The sequence below is a fragment of the Dipodomys ordii genome, unplaced genomic scaffold (assembly GCF_000151885.1).
Source record: "Dipodomys ordii isolate 6190 unplaced genomic scaffold, Dord_2.0 Scaffold50, whole genome shotgun sequence".
NCBI classification, from domain to species: Eukaryota; Metazoa; Chordata; class Mammalia; order Rodentia; family Heteromyidae; genus Dipodomys; species Dipodomys ordii.
Genome location: NW_012267266.1, coordinates 221092 through 239195, shown reverse-complemented (window position 1 = coordinate 239195; position 18104 = coordinate 221092). Strand labels below are relative to the sequence as shown.

Genomic DNA, 18104 nt, shown 5'->3' with positions numbered 1-18104 from the left:
ATGCTGTTTATGGGCTGGGAAGCTGGCTCAGTGATAGAATACTTGCCTTGCATGCATGAGGGCCTCGGTTCATTTTCTCAGCACCACATAAGCAGAAAAAGCTGGAAGTTTTTAAACAAATCCTTTTTTTTTTGGGGGGGGGGTCCGGTTGTGGGGCCTGAACTCTGGGCCTGGGTGCTGTCTCTCAGCTCTTCAGCTCAAGGTTAGCGCTCTACCACTTGAGCCACAGCACCACTTCCGGCTTTTTTTTCTTTTTTGCTTATGTGGTGCTGAGGAATCGAACCCAGGGCCTCTGGCATGCAAGGCAAGTGCTCTACCACTGAGCCACCTTCCCAGCCCAACAAATCCTTTAAATAGAGATACAGGTGGACCCATTGCAACAATGAGATGTACAAGTCATTATGTCAAAAAACGTACTTTACAACTTTGGTGGGGGGGGATCGGGTTGGGGGGGCAAAGGGGGGTATGTGAAAGGATGAGAAGGGGAAACAAAGGAGGAGGCAACAATGCTTGATAAGAAATGTACTCGTTATCTTGCCCATGTAATTGTAACTCCTCTGTACGGTATTTTCACAATTTAAAAAAAAAAAGCCAGGAGTGGTGCTGTGGCTCAAGTGGTAGAGCACTAGCCTTGAGCTGAAGAGCTGAGGGACAGCGCCCAGGCCCAGAGTTCAGGCCCCACAATCAACAAAAAAAGAGAAAAGAAAAAAAAAAAAGAATATGCTGTTTTCACTCTTCTATCCAAACTGATATGGCAGCATGAACAAACCTCTCCTCTCCCATTTTCAGACTGCCATCTTCTGCTTCTCTAGCTATTCATTCAGTATCTGTGGCTTCTTTCTCAGGGTACTTGTCCTTGTTAGCCATTCATTCTTTAAACATTCTTACTGCAATAAGACCTTACTTTTTTTTTTTCCATTTCTGTAACTGTATTTGCCATATTAGGTTGAATTTCTCACCACTAACTCTTAGAAGAGGAGATAAACTTATCCCACTAACCTTTTGAGTTGATGTTGTATACTTCCAATACTACAACTCAAATCTAAGACATACGGAAGCTGACGAAAGATAAATTAGAATTTCAGGCAAAATTAAGATACCTCTCCTCTCCTGGAGCTTCAGTAATTACATTCACACTTCTCTGAAAAAATGTGCCAGTTGAGGCTGGGTGTGGTTTCTCATGCCTCTATTTCCAAGTTATTTGGGTGGTAGTGATAGGAGGATCCCCATTTGAAACCAGTTTAGACAAAAAGTTAATAAGAATGGCCAAGAGACACATGAAGAATTGCTCAACTTCTCTGGCTATAAAAGAAATACAAATCAAAACAACATTGAGATTCTACCTTATAGCAGTCAGAATGTCCATAATCCAGAAATCTAACAACAACAGCTGCTGGCAGGGATGCATCCAAAGGGGACTGCTACTACACTGTTGGGAATGCAAACTTGTCCAACCACTATGAAAAGCAGCATGGAGGTTCCTCAAAAGACTACACCGAGAGCTCCCCTATGACCCAGAAATCCCACTCCTGGGAATCTACCCAATGTCCACAAACAAGGCCACATTAAACCCACCAGTATGATGATGTTCACTGCAGCATTATTTACCATAGCCAAGATATGGAACCAACCCAAATGCCCCTCGGTAGTTGAATGAATCAAGAAAATGTGGTACATATACACAATGGAATTCTGTGCTTCCATCAGAAAGAATGATATTGTTTCCATTCCATAAGGAAATGGAAAGACTTGGAAAAAATTATATTAAGTGAAATAAACGAGACCCAAAGAAAAGCAGGTCACATGATCTTCCTCATTTGTAGGAACTAGAATATGTAAAAGATACTCTTAACAGGGGATCTCAAGAATCCAAATGCTTAGGGCAAAGGACGATATATAATGAAGCATATTAACATGAACCCCCAACTTATGGAAACGAGAGACTCTCATTAGACCTTATAGATGGTTGGTTCTTTTTTTTCTCTATTGTTTTTTCTTTCTTTCTTCATTTCTCTTAGCTTTTTGTATCTGTTGTTTTACATAATAGACAATGCAATATGTCAAAGGGAATCACAGAAAAAGCAGAACAATGGATGATCCACAGCAACACTTGATACTCACTTGATACTATGTGGGATATGAATATTACAACTTGGGGGGGGGATAAAGAGGGGTAAGTGGGAGATAAACAGGGATGGGGTAAATGAGTAAACACAAATGTACTTACTGTCTTACCTATGTAACTATAACCCCCCAGCACATCACCTTTGCAGTTAAAAAATAAAATTTAAAAAAAGTTAAGAAGATTCTATCTCCGTAAACTGTGTGTGGTTGTGCGCGCTTGTGATTCCAGCTATGTAGGAGGCATAGGTAGGTAAGGAGGGTCATGTTTGGAGGCTGACTCCAGACAAAAATTTGAGACCCAATTTGAAAAATAAGCCAATTGTATTACATATATATGTATAATGAAATCTACCAAGTACTATTTCCAAAACCAGGAAAGGAGAAGGATTATAGGAATATAGCAGATGGGCTACATTTGTTCTAAGTTCACTGTGCTCACATATCTATGGAATTATCATAAAATGAAATCTCCTTGTACTACTAATGTACAATAATTAAAACCAATTTTATCACTGGGCACTGGGGGCTCACACCTGTAATCCTAGCTACTCAGGAGGCTGAGACTTGGGCATCATGGTTCAAAGCCAGCCTGTGCAGGAAAGTCTGTGAAACTCTTATCTCCAATAAACAACCAGAAAACCAGAAGTGGTACTTGGCTCAAGGGTAGAGCACTTGCCTTGAGTTGACAGCATCCAGGCCCAAAGTTCGAGCACCACAACCAACAAAAAATAAACAAACAAAAAACAATTTTATCTAGGGCTAGAGGTTTGGCTCTGTCCTGAGTTCAAACCTCAGTACCAAAAAAAAGAATTCTTGTCTAGTTTTCTAGGTAAGTCAATACAAATGTACACATTAGAATCACTGGCTAAAATAAGCTCAATGCTCATGCAAGTGGAAAAGAAAACAAAGATGAAAACTTCTGCAGTAAAAATACATGTTACTATCTTGAACAAGACTAAAACACCAAACAAATGAACAAAACTCCTTAAACCCATCATTTCCAAGCTTTGACTACCCAATTGTCTAATCATGAATATATCTGGGTTATTCTAAGAAAATTAATCCTGTTTAAGGCTTTGGAGACTGCTAAGAACTGGAAATACTGTCCATCCACACACACAAACCCTCTGTATTAAGACTGAGTTCTTTTCTGGGAAAGGCAGCCTGGGCTACCCTCCCTCCAGTTCCAGCCACGTCTCTGGCATTTTCTTTCACTGCAGATTGAAGTACAAGTCATTGTTGTGCATCTTGTGAAAGTATACATCATTCTGTTTATTTAGGCATTCAGCATGTATTTATTGAAGTCTTACTATGTGCTAGACTCCTCCAGATGCTAGAATATGAGATTAAACAGAGCAGGCAGTATGTCTGCAGGACCACAGAGAAGACATAATTAGAAATATGATGCCAGGGGTTAGAGAGTACTGTGTGAAGAATGCTACTACTACAGGTAGCATCAAAGATAGACACTGTTCTGGAGCTGACATTTAAGTGGAGATGCAAAGAAAATGAGAGAGTAAATTATGTGAATATTTGGGGGAAAGACTCTTATCTCCTCAATTTGTGCTCATGCACTGGCGATCTAAAAAGACAGTTATGTTTCTTCTGTAGGATAAGGAAATGATTCTTAAATGGCTTAAAGGGGAAAAAAAAGAGCCTTATACCTAGCTAAGGTGTATAACCTGAGATGTCAGTGAAAATCACACTTCCTCCTTGTCTTGTACAGTGGTTAGGACAACATATGCACAACAATCCAGTCCTCCATCCTGACTCCACTGGCTTGTAGATAACAAGTCAGGTCTCATCAAATCAGCGTATTTCCCTTATCTTTTCTTCCTTTTTTATTTTCTAAGACTTAGTAATTATTTCCCTTATTCTAAAGTTTTCCCCATATATCTACGCTGCTCTTTCATCCTAGTAAGGAGCTTAAGTGCACATTTAAAAAGCAAATTGGAGCTGGGCGCTGGTGGCTCATGCCTGTAATCCTAGCTACTCAGAAGGCTGAGATCTGAGGATCGCGGTTCAAAGCCAGCCGGGGCAGGAGAGACCATGAGACTCCTATCTCCAATAAACCACCAGAAAATCGGAAGTGGTGCTGTAGCTCAAGTGGTAGAGCGCTCGCCTTGAGCTGAAGAGCTGAAGGACAGCGCCCAGGCCCAGAGTTCAAGCCCCACGGCCAACCAAAAAAAAAAAAAGCAAATTGGAGAGAAGAGAAGGTAGAATGGGTATGAAGACCATGCTCAGTGAGATTAAAAGAATCTTCATTTCTGTGTGTCCAGTGCCTTGCTTGATATCTGCTGCTACAAGTACAATAGGAAGGCCCCTTCAGGTCTAGATAGTCTGAATCTTTGTAAAGAATTCCTCTAGAATTCTTTCTCTAGAACATGACTGCCTAGTACAATAATATAGTTAGGCTTCTAAGGTATATCCAGTGAACATTCAGAAGCACTTAGACATATAGGAAAATCAAGTGTGGCCAGACACCTCAATAGACATTTTAAAATTTGTGTGTGTGTGTGTGTGTGTGTGTGTGTAGCTATCTAAGATTTTCCCTCTGACTTATTTGTGGTGCTTTTTATTATTACAGAGGGGTTACAGTTACATGTCAAGTGTATTTCTTTTTGAACAGTGTCACCACATCCTTCATTTTCTCCCATGATTTTTTCTATGTTTTTTACTAGAGCACTGGGCTGGTCTTAATTGGTATGTTCAATGATATTACTAACTGAAGGGTCATTCATCCCCAATATATTGAATTAGGGACTACTTCTGTTTTCTTATCCTATATTAAAAATCTATCCACAGACTATATTAATATGAGTATATAGTGTGTTTAGTGTTAAGAACTATTTGCCACCTACAAAAAATCAGCTGCTGGGCACAGGTAGCTCATACCCATAATCCTGGCTACTCAGGAGGCTGAGATCTGAGGATCACAGTTTGAAGCCAGCCTTGGCAGGAAATTCCATGAACATCTTACCTCCAATTAACCATCAAAAAGCTAGAAGTAGACCTGTGGCTCAAGTGTTAAGAGTGCTAGCCTTGAGTGAAAAGCAAAGGGATAGCACTCAGACCCTGAGTTCAAGCCTTGGTACTGGTACACTCATAATGTGTGGGTGCTTGCATACATGCACGCACACACACACACATGCACACATGCATGCACACACACACACACACACACACACACACACACATATACACAGAGCTGCCAGGTCTCCTGGTCAGCAGAACAAAACTAGGAGACTGAAGCTAGTAAGACACTTAGCAATAAAACATTTCTCTCAGGCTATGATGGCATTTTATCCCCCTTTTCTGGCCACTGAAGACTTACTTATAAATCATCTTTGGAAAGAAAGACTGTTTAAGAAAACAGATTTTTAGTACAAACACAAAACTCTAATTTCTCAAATAGGCTATTCTTGTAAAGACATGTTTTCAAAGAACTTTGGTCCTAACACAAACAGTCACAAAGGAGCTGTTCTGCTGTGATGACACCCTGTGTACCTTCATGATTTCCAAAGCTAGGTTCTACCCTAGTCCCAGGATTTCATAAATAACACACACAAAACAGTACAACTAAAGATCTTAATTTTTTTAAGTACTGTCAGTAAAAAGCAAAAATTTTCTCTTTAGATTATAAGGAGTAAAGAATAGAGACTACATGCTTCATATTGCAGCTATTACTCTCTGTTCAACTATTTTATGGATGTGATTTTATTGTATTTGAGTCCTTCTTGCTATAACTGTTGTCAAATAGTTTCCTGATACACTGATGAACTAGAATGAAAAATGGTTGTAGAAACATACATTGTATTTACTCTACATCTGCAATTCCCAAATTTCCTTCAAGTCCAAGTCAAGAATAGACCTACCTTATTTGAACATAAACAATTAATGGCTAAGAAGTAAGCAATCTTTTTTTCTCCACTATGTCAAGAAAATGAATGTATAAACTGTTTGCATATAGTTTCTTAATAACAAATTAGAACGTAACCACTAACTATCATCTATTTTGGAAAAGTACCAGGGATGAATTAAACATGTTCCATAGAAGTAGCTAGATGGCTGGGCATAGTGACACCCTGCTGTCTCCCAGCATTGAGGTTGAAGCAGGAGGATTGTGAGTTCGAAGTCAGTCTATGCTATGTAGTCAGAACCAGTCTCAAAAGACAAAAGAAGTATCTAGACAGGTTCCTTTCAATTGCTCTCAACAAAAACAATTTTTTTCGGTTGCCCTCAATAAAAGCAAATATTATAACATGAGAGAGAATTAAGAAAGAATTTGGCAGTTGCTGGTGGCTCATGCCTGTAATCCTAGCTACTCAGGAGGCTGAGATCTGAGGATGGCAGTTCGAAACCAGCCCTGGCAGGAAAGTCCATGAGACTCTTATCTCCAGTTAACCACCAGAAAATGAAGTGGCACAACTGGAGTGGTGCTGTGGCTCAAAGTGGTAGAGTGCTAGTCTTGAGTGATAAAGCTCAGGGACAACACCCAGGCCCTGAGTTCATGGTCCTTGACTGACCCCCAAAAAAGGAGAGAGACAGAGAGACAGACAGACAGACAGAATTTAAATTTTCAATTGCTAGAAATACTCATTTGGAGTCAAACAAAGGGATGAAGTTAAGAATAAATATATCTTCTAATTAAACAAGAATATTTAGGGGCTACTACAGTGTATGAGTTCAGTTTTCTTTTATAGCTTACTAGGTGTCTCTGAAGAGGAATAATACACACAGACTCCCAAGGTAGAAGCTTAGAAATACAAATTCATTCTGGAATCAATCTATTTCACAGTCACACTTTGTCCTTAATAAAGACAGTTGGAATCCAGATAACAATTTCACATATTGTTCTAATTAAAATTTTTAATATTTCCACTTAAAACTAACTTACATTTTACACTGGCATGTGTGGCAACCTAAACTGTCATTTGTTCCCGTACACCTCCTCTTCTCTATGTGTGTGTGTGTATGTATGATATTTAATTCATGAAATTACTTTTATTAAAAGTTTTTTCTATCAATTAATAAAAACCTAGTAAGTACAGTCCAACAAATTTCATAATTACCAAATTTATGGATTTGGGATACATTTTTGCATATAGCTTTGCTAAGTATAATACATACGAACAAAATAAGCTGATAACTCCACTTTCAACAAATTAAAGTATAATAGAATCTTTGCACACTAGCATTTATTAACAAAAAGATAATAACAAGGTGGACAAAGTGGTTGAAGTTATGATTACAGCTGTTAATTTTCTATATAACAACAAACTCAGTGAAAAGCTTTCATGAAAACTAAACTGAAAAAACGTAAAAATGTAAAGGTCATTATCTTGGTTTTAAACACAGTAGTCCTCATGAAATGTCCTAGGGCTCTTTTGATGACTGCACATAGGAGACCAAAAAGAAAAAAAATCCTATGCTTGATAGGAAATTCCTACAGCATAGACACGGATACCGTAATTTCTTAGCCAAGAAGGGTTATCCTTGTTTGAGTTGAGTCAATTTGGCAGAGCTTTAAATTTTTCATCTTTTTTAAAATTATGTTTTTGATTTTCCAAGTAACCACACATGCACAAGTTCTACCAGACGAAAATGGTTGGTGCTCTCACAACAGTATAGAAGTTGACACTGTGACAAGAATAGTATACAAGTTGACACTGTGACAAGAGTACATGTGACTAAATGAAAAGAGAGCTTAGTTACATTTCTCCTGAAGTCTTGTGTTCAAAGATTCACTGTCGGCAAAAATTATTAAAGATTAAATATTTCCTTCAGATTCAGTAGCACTCTTCGAGTGTTTCACATTCCCACCAGCAAAAACTCAGGTTAACACCAGCCTTCTGCCTTACACGGATACATACAGACTTGGGAACTTAATAAAGAAACGAAGAAGAAAAATTTCATAATGCCAGAAGACTTAAGGTGAATGCATGAAAAGTGAATGGCATAGTTCTGTCATATAATTAGTGTTGAAACACTATAAAAAGAAAAAAGAAACAAATGTGTAGAGATGAATGGACATCTCTCCACTAGTCAAAGTAGTTTTTGTGAAAGACCTACCAGGTCTGAATTAATGTGAATCAGCAATTTGTTTCAGATCTCTAGATGAGACCCAGAGGCTAAAAACACAGTCTGCTGAGGAGCAGGCTTGCTCAACTGGGCTATTCCACTAGTTTCTTTTGGGGCCTTTCTCTAAGTACTCAGAGTTTCAATTTCTTACTTGAAAAACAACAAGGAGGTGAGAATGGATGACCTCTCAAATAATTTTGTGCTCTACCTAAAGTGTTATATCTAACTCATTAAACAAACTCCAAGAACCCAAGTCCCACCTCCTGGGTTCTAATAACAATAGTATTTACCATCTTGTTTTTTATGTACTTCTAATTATACTACTTTAAATCCTTTTAGTATACAAATCCGAGTTCAATTTTTGTCTTTTACTTGATAATGCATGGAGAAACTGTCGAAGAGCCAACTTCAGTATACTATTCCCTACCTCAATTACTTCTCTCACCAAATTGATAGAATTTTAGATACAGGCCCACAGATGTTTAGAAAACAATTAGAGAAGATGTTTTGATTCCAAAGTACCTTATTACATAAGATCAGAGATTGACTCACTTCAACCTTAGAACCCAGGTCATCTGAATTTATTATTTTTCTACTAATTCCATTTTCTAAATAACTAAGTCAAATTATTTGGAAAGGATCTGATGGGGGAAAATATCCAAATCTATATCTTTAACATTAAGGAAACACTTAGCCCCAGTAATCATGAACCAAAGCATTAAAACAGCAGCAGCAACAACATAAACCAGTGTCCATAACAAGCCAGTCGAGCATTAATGTTCAACATGTGACAATCATAAGGTCATAAGTCATGGCATTGCCCCAATGAGCATGAAATGATAAATCATGTACTAGAATGGATGTCCTTTCACAACAGCTTTCAAATTTGGCTATCAAATATACTTTCATAATAAGCCACAGCTAAATATTTTTGAGAATTATGAAATCAACTAGAATAAAGGATAATTTTAGTATAAAAAGAAGTAACACAAGTAGACATTACTTGAAATAAGCTACGTCTTAAATACTGCAGTTAAGTTGAACTCTCAACCTAGCTCCAAAAAGTCATCTATAATTATAATCACACCTTTACTCTCCATGTATACATTTGTATACATTATATATATATGTGTGTGTGTGTGTGTGTATACATAAGTCTGTATATATGTGTTTATATAATGCCTTATTGTGTGGTTGGAAAAATATCCTGCAATAAGAGGTTCTTTCACTAAATTTGTTCCATTATACATATAATCTTGCTCAAGACTGCTAAAAAGAGATATTTTGAAGTGCTCAAATTATTAACAGGATTATTGTGAAAAAAGTGTATTTAAGCATGCAGGTCAATCAAGATAAGCTACTGCTACTTAAACTGATCCAGAGAAAAAGGCATGACCCTTCCTTTCAAAATAAGGACTCTATTGTAATATAAATAGTTTAAATGATTGTCTAGCACTCACAGAATTCCATTATTTTGGTATATGCCATGATTTCCTGTGGCTGGAGCCAAGGTTCAAGTAGTAGAAAGCCTGTTTAGCAAGTACAAAATCCTGAGTTCAAACCCTAGTACCCTTCCCAAATTAATTTCCTCTAAATTTCAGCAAAGAAATATATAACCTATGGAACTACATGACCAGAAGAAAAGAGTTGTACTTCATGGTCAATAGACAAAATATTTAAGTATTTGTAAAAGAATACCATGAAATATAGAATGGTTATAGCAATACCAGATCATTATTTAAACTACATTCAAGTCATTGTATTTTCACTAAATAATCTAAAGAAAAGTTAGACAAATATAAGCTTAATTGTAGCAAAATAACAGGAAATAAAATTGTCTTGGCAATAAAACATACTAAGAGACAACAACTCTATTGATAAATTAGGGTTACATTATCACAATTAGTTTAAGATTCCCCACCTGAAGTGAAAGAAATGTTTGCAATCCTGACTGCTGCACTCTCTTCAGGAGCAGACTTATATTTCCCCATTCTGAAACCTCTAAGTTCATTAACTATTGATTCAAATGGTTTCTGAACCTCTTCGCCTATCCCCACTGGGATTAAAACCACTGTTTACAAAATTTGATATGTTATCAAACTGTTTAATACATACAATGGAAAAGTTACCCTTATATGTCACACTGTAATCTGACACAGAAATCAACACAATTTATGAAGGGGACACAATTCATGAATCAACACATCATGCAGAGGACATTTCATGATGTTTTTTAAAAAAATGGAAGTTCTCCTTTTATTTCCTTCAAAATACAAATCTGAGAATATTCTAGGGCAAAATGAGATCAGTTGACTCCTTGGAGCTACAGAAATAAGAAATGCCTGCATTCCTTTTATTTAACCCCTGTGTAAGGCTTTTGAGTTAAAACTTAATTCAATGAATGACTTTTTGAAAACTCTTTATGCAACAAGATTCACTAGTACATAGTTTACATGACTTAAAAATATGAAGCCAAGTGCTTATTCACTAATTTGACAAAAATCTATAGATACTGTACTAGCCAATTACTTTTTGATGAAAATATTACCAAGATAGCCTCAGAAAATAAAATGTTTTCAGCACAAACCTATTTAATTTGCTTACACAATAGAATGTAAGAACTCATTGCTAATTAAATGTAGGAATAATCATTACAAATGTGTTTTAAAAATTATGCCACAGACTATCATAAATGTAATATGAATTAAGATTTCATAACATAATTAGGCTTTTTCTATTACCTGCAAGCCAGAGTGGATTAAGACTTATATAACTAACTAATTAATGCAGCCGAGTGCCCTTAGCATTTGGCTAAAGTAAAGCATTTCAGTCCAGTGTCTCCTTCACTAAAATCTCACAGTACCCCAAATGTGATCTATACACACACATTCATTTCATTAGCAATACCATTTGTATTTAATGTATATTCATACAAAGTATAGTTGAGTCTTTCATAATAGTTATAAGCATTCAGTAACATGGAAATGGCCTAACTATAACACAAATATACAAAAATAACATTATGAATAAAAACTATGTTATCAGTTATAAAACTATACAGAGATTAGCCAAAGAAATACAAGAATTTCAATAAAGTCTGACTAAATGTTTATCACTTATTTCTATGTTACTCATTCCAATCTAAATTGACACACCTTGAATACATGTTTTTGAGCTGTATTTTTTTAAATCAACTATCCAGCCCTAACAAGCTACCGTTTTTTTTCTTTTTGCTTTTAAGAAAAGATTCTTTCATAAAGGCAATAGTAACTGTGTGTGTGTGTGTGTGTGTGTGCGCGCGCGCACGCGCACGTGCGTTACGTGTGTATTCAAAACCATATAGAAATACTAGGCAAAAGGACATTGTACACACTCATTGTCAAAACCTTTGGAAAGAAGCATAAAAACTAACTGAAAGTATGCATCAAAAAGAAGGTAAATTATTCCTTCCTTTCGTTTATGCTTTCTCCTTTTTTCAGAAAATACCCAACATATAAGAAAAACAAGAAAGGGACAGAATCCACTTTCATCTTGTGTTTGCACAGGTCTTCAATTTCATTACCTTTATAATATTAAACACAGATATGGTTACTATTGAGACACTGAAATATACCTAAGTTTTAGTCTTCAGTAACGCCAATCACCAGTGCCTTGGACTCCCCCTAACTCTGAATTTGTAAATTCATCTTGCATCATGCTTTCTCTCTAATAATCTTACCTTGCAGGAAACAAACATTTTACTAACATTTCAACATTATCCCAATGTAAAAGCTCTCATTTCATCTAAAAGCTTCTCTGTGCTTTCTTTTTGGCAGTTTCACCATTACTACTGAGGTGAAACCATGTTGAAAATCAAATTATGCAGAAATGTACCTTTATCAATGTCGTTTTTATGTTCAAGTTACAGAATTTTAGTATTTAAAAAAGAATATTAATTAGAATGACAAGTTCATTTTACTCAAATTGCCTTTAATAAAGCTTCCCTGGTTTTACTATCAATGAGCTCAAACCTTAAAAATAAAATGCATTTTATGCTCAATCATAATATTCAGTTTTACAATTTAATATTTTAACTCGATGTGGTGCAGTAACACATCTGAAGGAATTACATTTGCCTCCAAACAAAATATAAAGTATATTTTTAAGTATTCTAGAAGAAAAGGCAATCTTAAGGGCAGTTTATAAAGTCATATTACAATTAATGTTTTTTTTTAAGCAAGAACTGCAAGTGAAGTCATCCATGGCATTTACTATTTTTATATTTAAAGTCAGAAAGTCAGTATTCGATCATGTGTGGATTTAGCCGCTGACACTCAGGAAAACTGGTCTTAGCTAATGTTTGGCTAGAGCTGTGTAACAGAGAGAAGGCAGCCAATTTTACTTATATCAAGGCTGTTGTTTGGAAACAATAGCCTAATTCTGTAAGGTTAGAAAAGAAACATTGTTTCAGTGTCTTTGGGTAAAGCTTTGTTCTGGATAATCACAGTTTCCTTGCAAATGCTAGATGGTATAAATTGTTCGAACATTATCAAATTATCCAGTATTACAGTATTATGCCTTTTTGATGGGACACAGGCTAATAATTATAATTCCAAATCATACATCGGCATAAAATTAATCATTTGTGGATACTGAAGCATTTAAAGAGCTGTATCATCATAACTTTGTCTATCTCTAAAAGGTTGGAAGGAAGCTGAAACTAGATATATAGACACTTGTTGTCAGAAAGTAACGACATAAGTTAAAGCCTTAAAATTATCTTTAATGATTTAAAAGTAACTGTGGTTAAAGGTTAAGCTATTCCTTCTGCATATCCCAGGTTTTATAAGGCTTAAAGTCAATAGTAAGTGGAAATTAAGTTTTGTTCATGAGTTTTTCTTATAGTAATAAAATGAAAACAATACTGTGATCACTATCAGGACAAAGAATTTCCTAAGTATATTATTTAGCTTTATGTGACTATGTGTGTTATAAATCAATTTAGCAGTTTACTACAGATAATTTGGTTAAATCAACTGTACTTGCTCTTTAAGAAAATCAAACATATGAAATCCATTGTCCAAAATATTGAGATTGGAAAACGTAAAACATAGCATGCTTTTAACATGTGAAACCAACAGTATATGCAATTAGAGACAACTCAATTTCCCTACTGGAAACACTTTTTAAACTCTTATTTCAGAAAGATGACAAAACATTGAAGTAATGTTTTTCTAAATAAAATATAATTGTTTTATAAAATAATGGATTAGTAGTAGTAATCTGCATTAAGACACTTAATAACAAAGATATTTTTCCCCCTTGATAAGAAATAACTAAGTCACTCAGAAGAGCAGACCATAGCCTAAACCTAAGTCTACACTTTTCCTAATTTAAAATGCTTCCTATACAGAAAGGAATGACACTGTTTTTCAATTCAGTATTAGGACACCCTTCCTAGATGAAGAATTTTTAAATAAAATCCTAAATGACAGTTACGTAGGAACAATGAATATCACTAACATATAGGAAAACAGCTTGAAGAGCTACATACAAATAATAACGATTACACCTTCTTTTAAAAACCCACTGATAATCAATACTGTCATTACTATCCACACTTTTATATATTCCTTCACAGCCAAAAGGGATAAACAACCTAGTATTTGGTTGAGAACCAAAGCCCTACCAACACATATATCTAGATTTGAACTTGCTTTTATCAATTCCATTTTAATGGGCTTTTTAAAAGTAGGACAAAAATGTTAGTGTACTTTGACTAAGAATAAAGAAAAGCTGGTAGGTGAGAATTGATACTTAACAATTTTAGCCATCAATTGTTATCTACTTGAGAACCTGAAGGGACATATGGAAGAAAGGTTTTCTATTGTATCATACAGCCACCAGTTAGTTCCTTTCTTAAAGGGACTCATGACCAGACACAACTTGTCTAGTTTAAGTCAAGAGTCTTGAAAATAAGACTCAAGTCTAATATTGTAGTCTGATGTACTGTTCACTGCATTGTTTAGCAATTTCAAAACTCAGAAAGTTCAATTTGAAGAATTGACATCACTTCTAAATTTTAACCCTTTAATATCCATATAACACTCCAGCAAAGTACAAATCTAGCACAGCTTGGATTATGCAAGTAGTATGGGAATTTTCTAATGAAAAAGCATATTCTAAAACAGCTAAATGAATATAGACAGTATAAGTACAGTATACAAGTCATTGGCTCATTTGACTTTATGTAATTTTTTTACTTAGGATACTTCTTACTGAGCAAAAGATTTCAAATAAAATTTTCAGTAATGACCAGTGAGATGCCAAGTATCACTATGTAAGATAAAAACCTAAAGTGATTATGTACAGATTAGTCATTTAGGTTGTCTACCATTTAAACTTATTCATTTGCAAAAGCACATAAACTTTGGAAAACATATACAAATGAGTTTTCAAATTTATCAACCTTCTTAAACATATCATTCTGAAAAAGTAGAAAAGCACTTATCTTACCTTGAATAGCCATTAGAAAAAACCGACCGGCCAGGGAAGTTCATAGTCCCCAAGGAAGTCAGGTTGTCATCTCCAGATCCTTGGCACCTATTCCAATTTTCTGAACCAACAGGAATTGGTGGAATGACATTAAAAATAGGCTTCTGATCCTGCTGCTGAGAAATGGATGCTGTATTCATGTCGTAGTGGTACATCTGTCCCCCAGAGGTACTCACACCATGAACAGAAATGGCAGACATTTTATTACCAATTATATTTGCCCCAGAAAAGCTTGCCTGACAGTAAACTGGGCCCAGTTTCTCTTGCTTAATTACCCCAGGGGTGCAGAGTTCAATGAAATCTTCTTTCTCTGTTTTTACTTGGGGCAGTGGTACGCTGCTGGGGCTTGATAAGATTATATCTCCATTATCTTTAATTTTAGGCTTAGTGTCCGGTAAAATGAGAGGCTTGCAGTCCTCACTCACATCTCCTTCCAAAGGGAATGGATCATCCTCTCCTGCCAATGGAGAAAGCAAACAGTTTTCATCTATCAACAAGTCTGATCTCCAAGGACTCTCATTTGTCTCTTTACCTGGGGATCCAGGAGGAAATTCCAAATCCTGCAAAATATCAAAGGTGCTTTGGTCTGTGGTATACAACTTCACATTCCCACCGTTGGTTCCGTTGGTTCCGGGCTGGCTTTTTAGGTTGAGCTGTTCTGAACACACACCAGGGTGAGTTTTGGGGAACTCCTTCTCTGAGGGGGCAGCAGATACTGAAGCAGATGCTGAACTCTTGGGGTTCTCTGGAACACTGGTCGATTTATTTAGGTTTGCGATACTTTCTTCCAGAAGCCGAAAGTCCGTTTCCCCAGAGGAAAGGCTGATTTGGCCCTGTTGTGGGAATCCCAGGTCGTTCCCCATCACTTTTGTTTCTGTTTCTCCCATATACAGTCCCATGGAGAGAGAAACGGCTTTGGACAAATCTGGCTGCTGTGCATTGTTTGCTGAACCTTTTGGGAAATCAACCAAATGTCTTTGCTGCTTGGAGTCTGTCGGAGAAGCAGTAGCCAGTGAGGGCGAAGATGCAGAAACCTTTACAGTGGCTCCTCCCCTTAAGGTTTTATAGAAGTCCATCACATTTCCCCTGTCAGAGCCAAGTACACTGCTAGGGACTTCTTTGCTGGGGGGAGCTAACGATTCTTTGGAGTCCATCAGTGAGTATCAGCTACAACAGAAAGAAAAAAAGGGGGAGGGGAGGACATAATAAGCTATAAAGTCACATTACCTCTATGACCTGAACCTTCTAGTTAACCTTGAACCCCTGTTCTTTGTCACCAAAACTTCGTATCTTCTTGAATCAAATGCCACATGCCCTGCTCCCATTCTGTGTGCCACATTTAAAAGCACAATGTAGTCCATCTGGACAGAGAACAGAATTGTACACAACCAAGCTTGGTTCTTCTTCCTGCAACTCACTCACTGAACTGTGTAGCTTTGTTAATCAGACATAATTCATTATATACAATTATGGTAAAGGTTCAAGTTGATGTCAAAGTATTTAATTTTTTTTAAAGAAGTGTGACCATTAAAAACCTCTTTTCTGTTAAGGCTGTTTGTTTTTCTGAGAACCAATACTTTTAACATTTAATAAATACTTCCCCAGAATTTTCTATCCCTAATTATTCTCAGGTTCACCTCCTACCAACTAACTGGTCACACACTCAACCCTTTTAATATAACCTACCGGTGAACCAGGTGCATTTTATTTGAAAAAGAAACAGTGCTGATTTGCTTATCTACTAATGGCTGGAGAAAGGTTCTGATTGTTAACGGACATTTCTGCCTATATTGCCTAATAGTGTCCACCTTCAAATTTTGCTTGCAGGGAGTGAGATACATTGTATCCAGGCTCACTAAACTGCAAAGCATAGCAGCCTGTCACTAAGTTTTCATAGTACGGTAAAGTGATTGGCCCTTATCATACCTCTCAATACTACCTAGGTGGATGTAGACTAACAAGTAGGCTATATTGCTTTCTTAAAGATTCTTTAAGACTTTCAGTGTGAAATACTATCCTATCTCTAAATTAAGATTTTTTTTTCCTTTGCAAGCATCAATGTACCGTACTGGAAAAGTCCAGAATGATTAAAACCACATTCATGTAAGTCCAGATAAAACAATGTCCGTTAAAATGATCAGAACAATTCTGGGTTCAATTCTATATATGCACCTATTCTTCCAAGCCTATTTTCAAGGCTGGCTGCGAATGCATTAATAATCAGGATGTTTTAAGAGGCCATCAAAGACGTCGGTAAGCACATCTGGGACATTACTGTCAAACCCCACCCAATAAAATGAAACTTTTTTCCCCCTGCACCAGAGCACTTAGAAACCTCATGGCCACCACTGAAGAGGGGTGTGATAGAAGGGGAAAAGGGGTGGGGACCTGCCACAGGAATCTTGGGGATACACTATCTCCCCGCCTCCCTGTGGAGTTTATCTGATAAGGATTTATCTCAAACACAGGTGTTCAACAGAGCCTAATGAATTTCAAGCCCCAAACCATCAGAATACTTCATAAAACAAAACGCTCCCCTCAAGCCAGGTCGTCCCCAGTTTCTAAGGCAAATAAACACCCCTGTCACATCCGTAAGCCCTACTGAACCATGCCAAGGGTTTTGGAGTGATCAAGCCTGCAACCTCAGACGTCAAACAGCCACTGGTCAGAATTCGCTGCACGAAACTCCTCTGGCGATGGAGGGTCTATTTCTTTAGAAAAAGCCAGGCACGAAACCACGCCAAACACTGAAGCAGCAGCCCGGGGCGTGGGAAGGGGGGCGCAGGGGAGGCAAAAGTGCGAGATTAGAGAGAAATGCGTCCAGACCTGTTGAGCTCTCTCCGACACGCCCACTTCGAGCAGATAACGCCAGCCCTGGCCCAAGTCCGCGCGCGGGTGGCGGCTGTCAGCCCCCCGCCTGGCGAGCGTGTGATCCCAGCACCCGCCGCCACCTCCTAGGCGCGCCTCGCCCGGGACCAGCCCGGGGCGCTCGGGCGCACCACTGCCCCCCGCCCCCGCTCACGTACAGACAGAGCGTAGTGTCCACCCCAAAAACGGGGAGTCTGGGCGGCCCCCTCGGAGGGAAGGAGGAGAAACGACCTCGATTCCCTCCCAGGAACCCCCCCCCCCCAGGCCACGGGGGCCCGACTCCTCTCCACTGGCAGTCCGGGCTCCAGTTCCTCCCCTTGCGGGCCCGGCCGGGGCTCGGCAGCGGAGGGAGAGGAAGCGGCCAGCGCTGTCACCCGCGCGCTGACCTTTCGTCACCGTCCCCCGGCCCTGGCCAGCCTCCACCCTCACTCCCCAAGGCTCCTAAAAGTTTGCGGACTCCGTCGGCGGCCCCCGACCCCGTCCCCCGCGGCACCTCG

The 18104-nt window shown here is 37.9% G+C and overlaps 1 protein-coding gene across 4 annotated transcripts in view; it reads right to left on the bottom strand.

The window, feature by feature from the left end:
* Window positions 1-18104, bottom strand: part of Nr3c1 (nuclear receptor subfamily 3, group C, member 1 (glucocorticoid receptor)) — a 109424-nt gene that overhangs the window by 89780 nt on the left and 1540 nt on the right. For all 4 annotated transcript variants that reach the window (XM_013020388.1, XM_013020386.1, XM_013020387.1 and 1 more), the window contains exon 2: window positions 14701-15906. In XM_013020388.1, coding sequence (XP_012875842.1) covers window positions 14701-15893 — 1193 coding nt within the window. In that variant the 5' untranslated portion in view covers window positions 15894-15906. The remainder of the gene's footprint in view (window positions 1-14700; window positions 15907-18104) is intronic.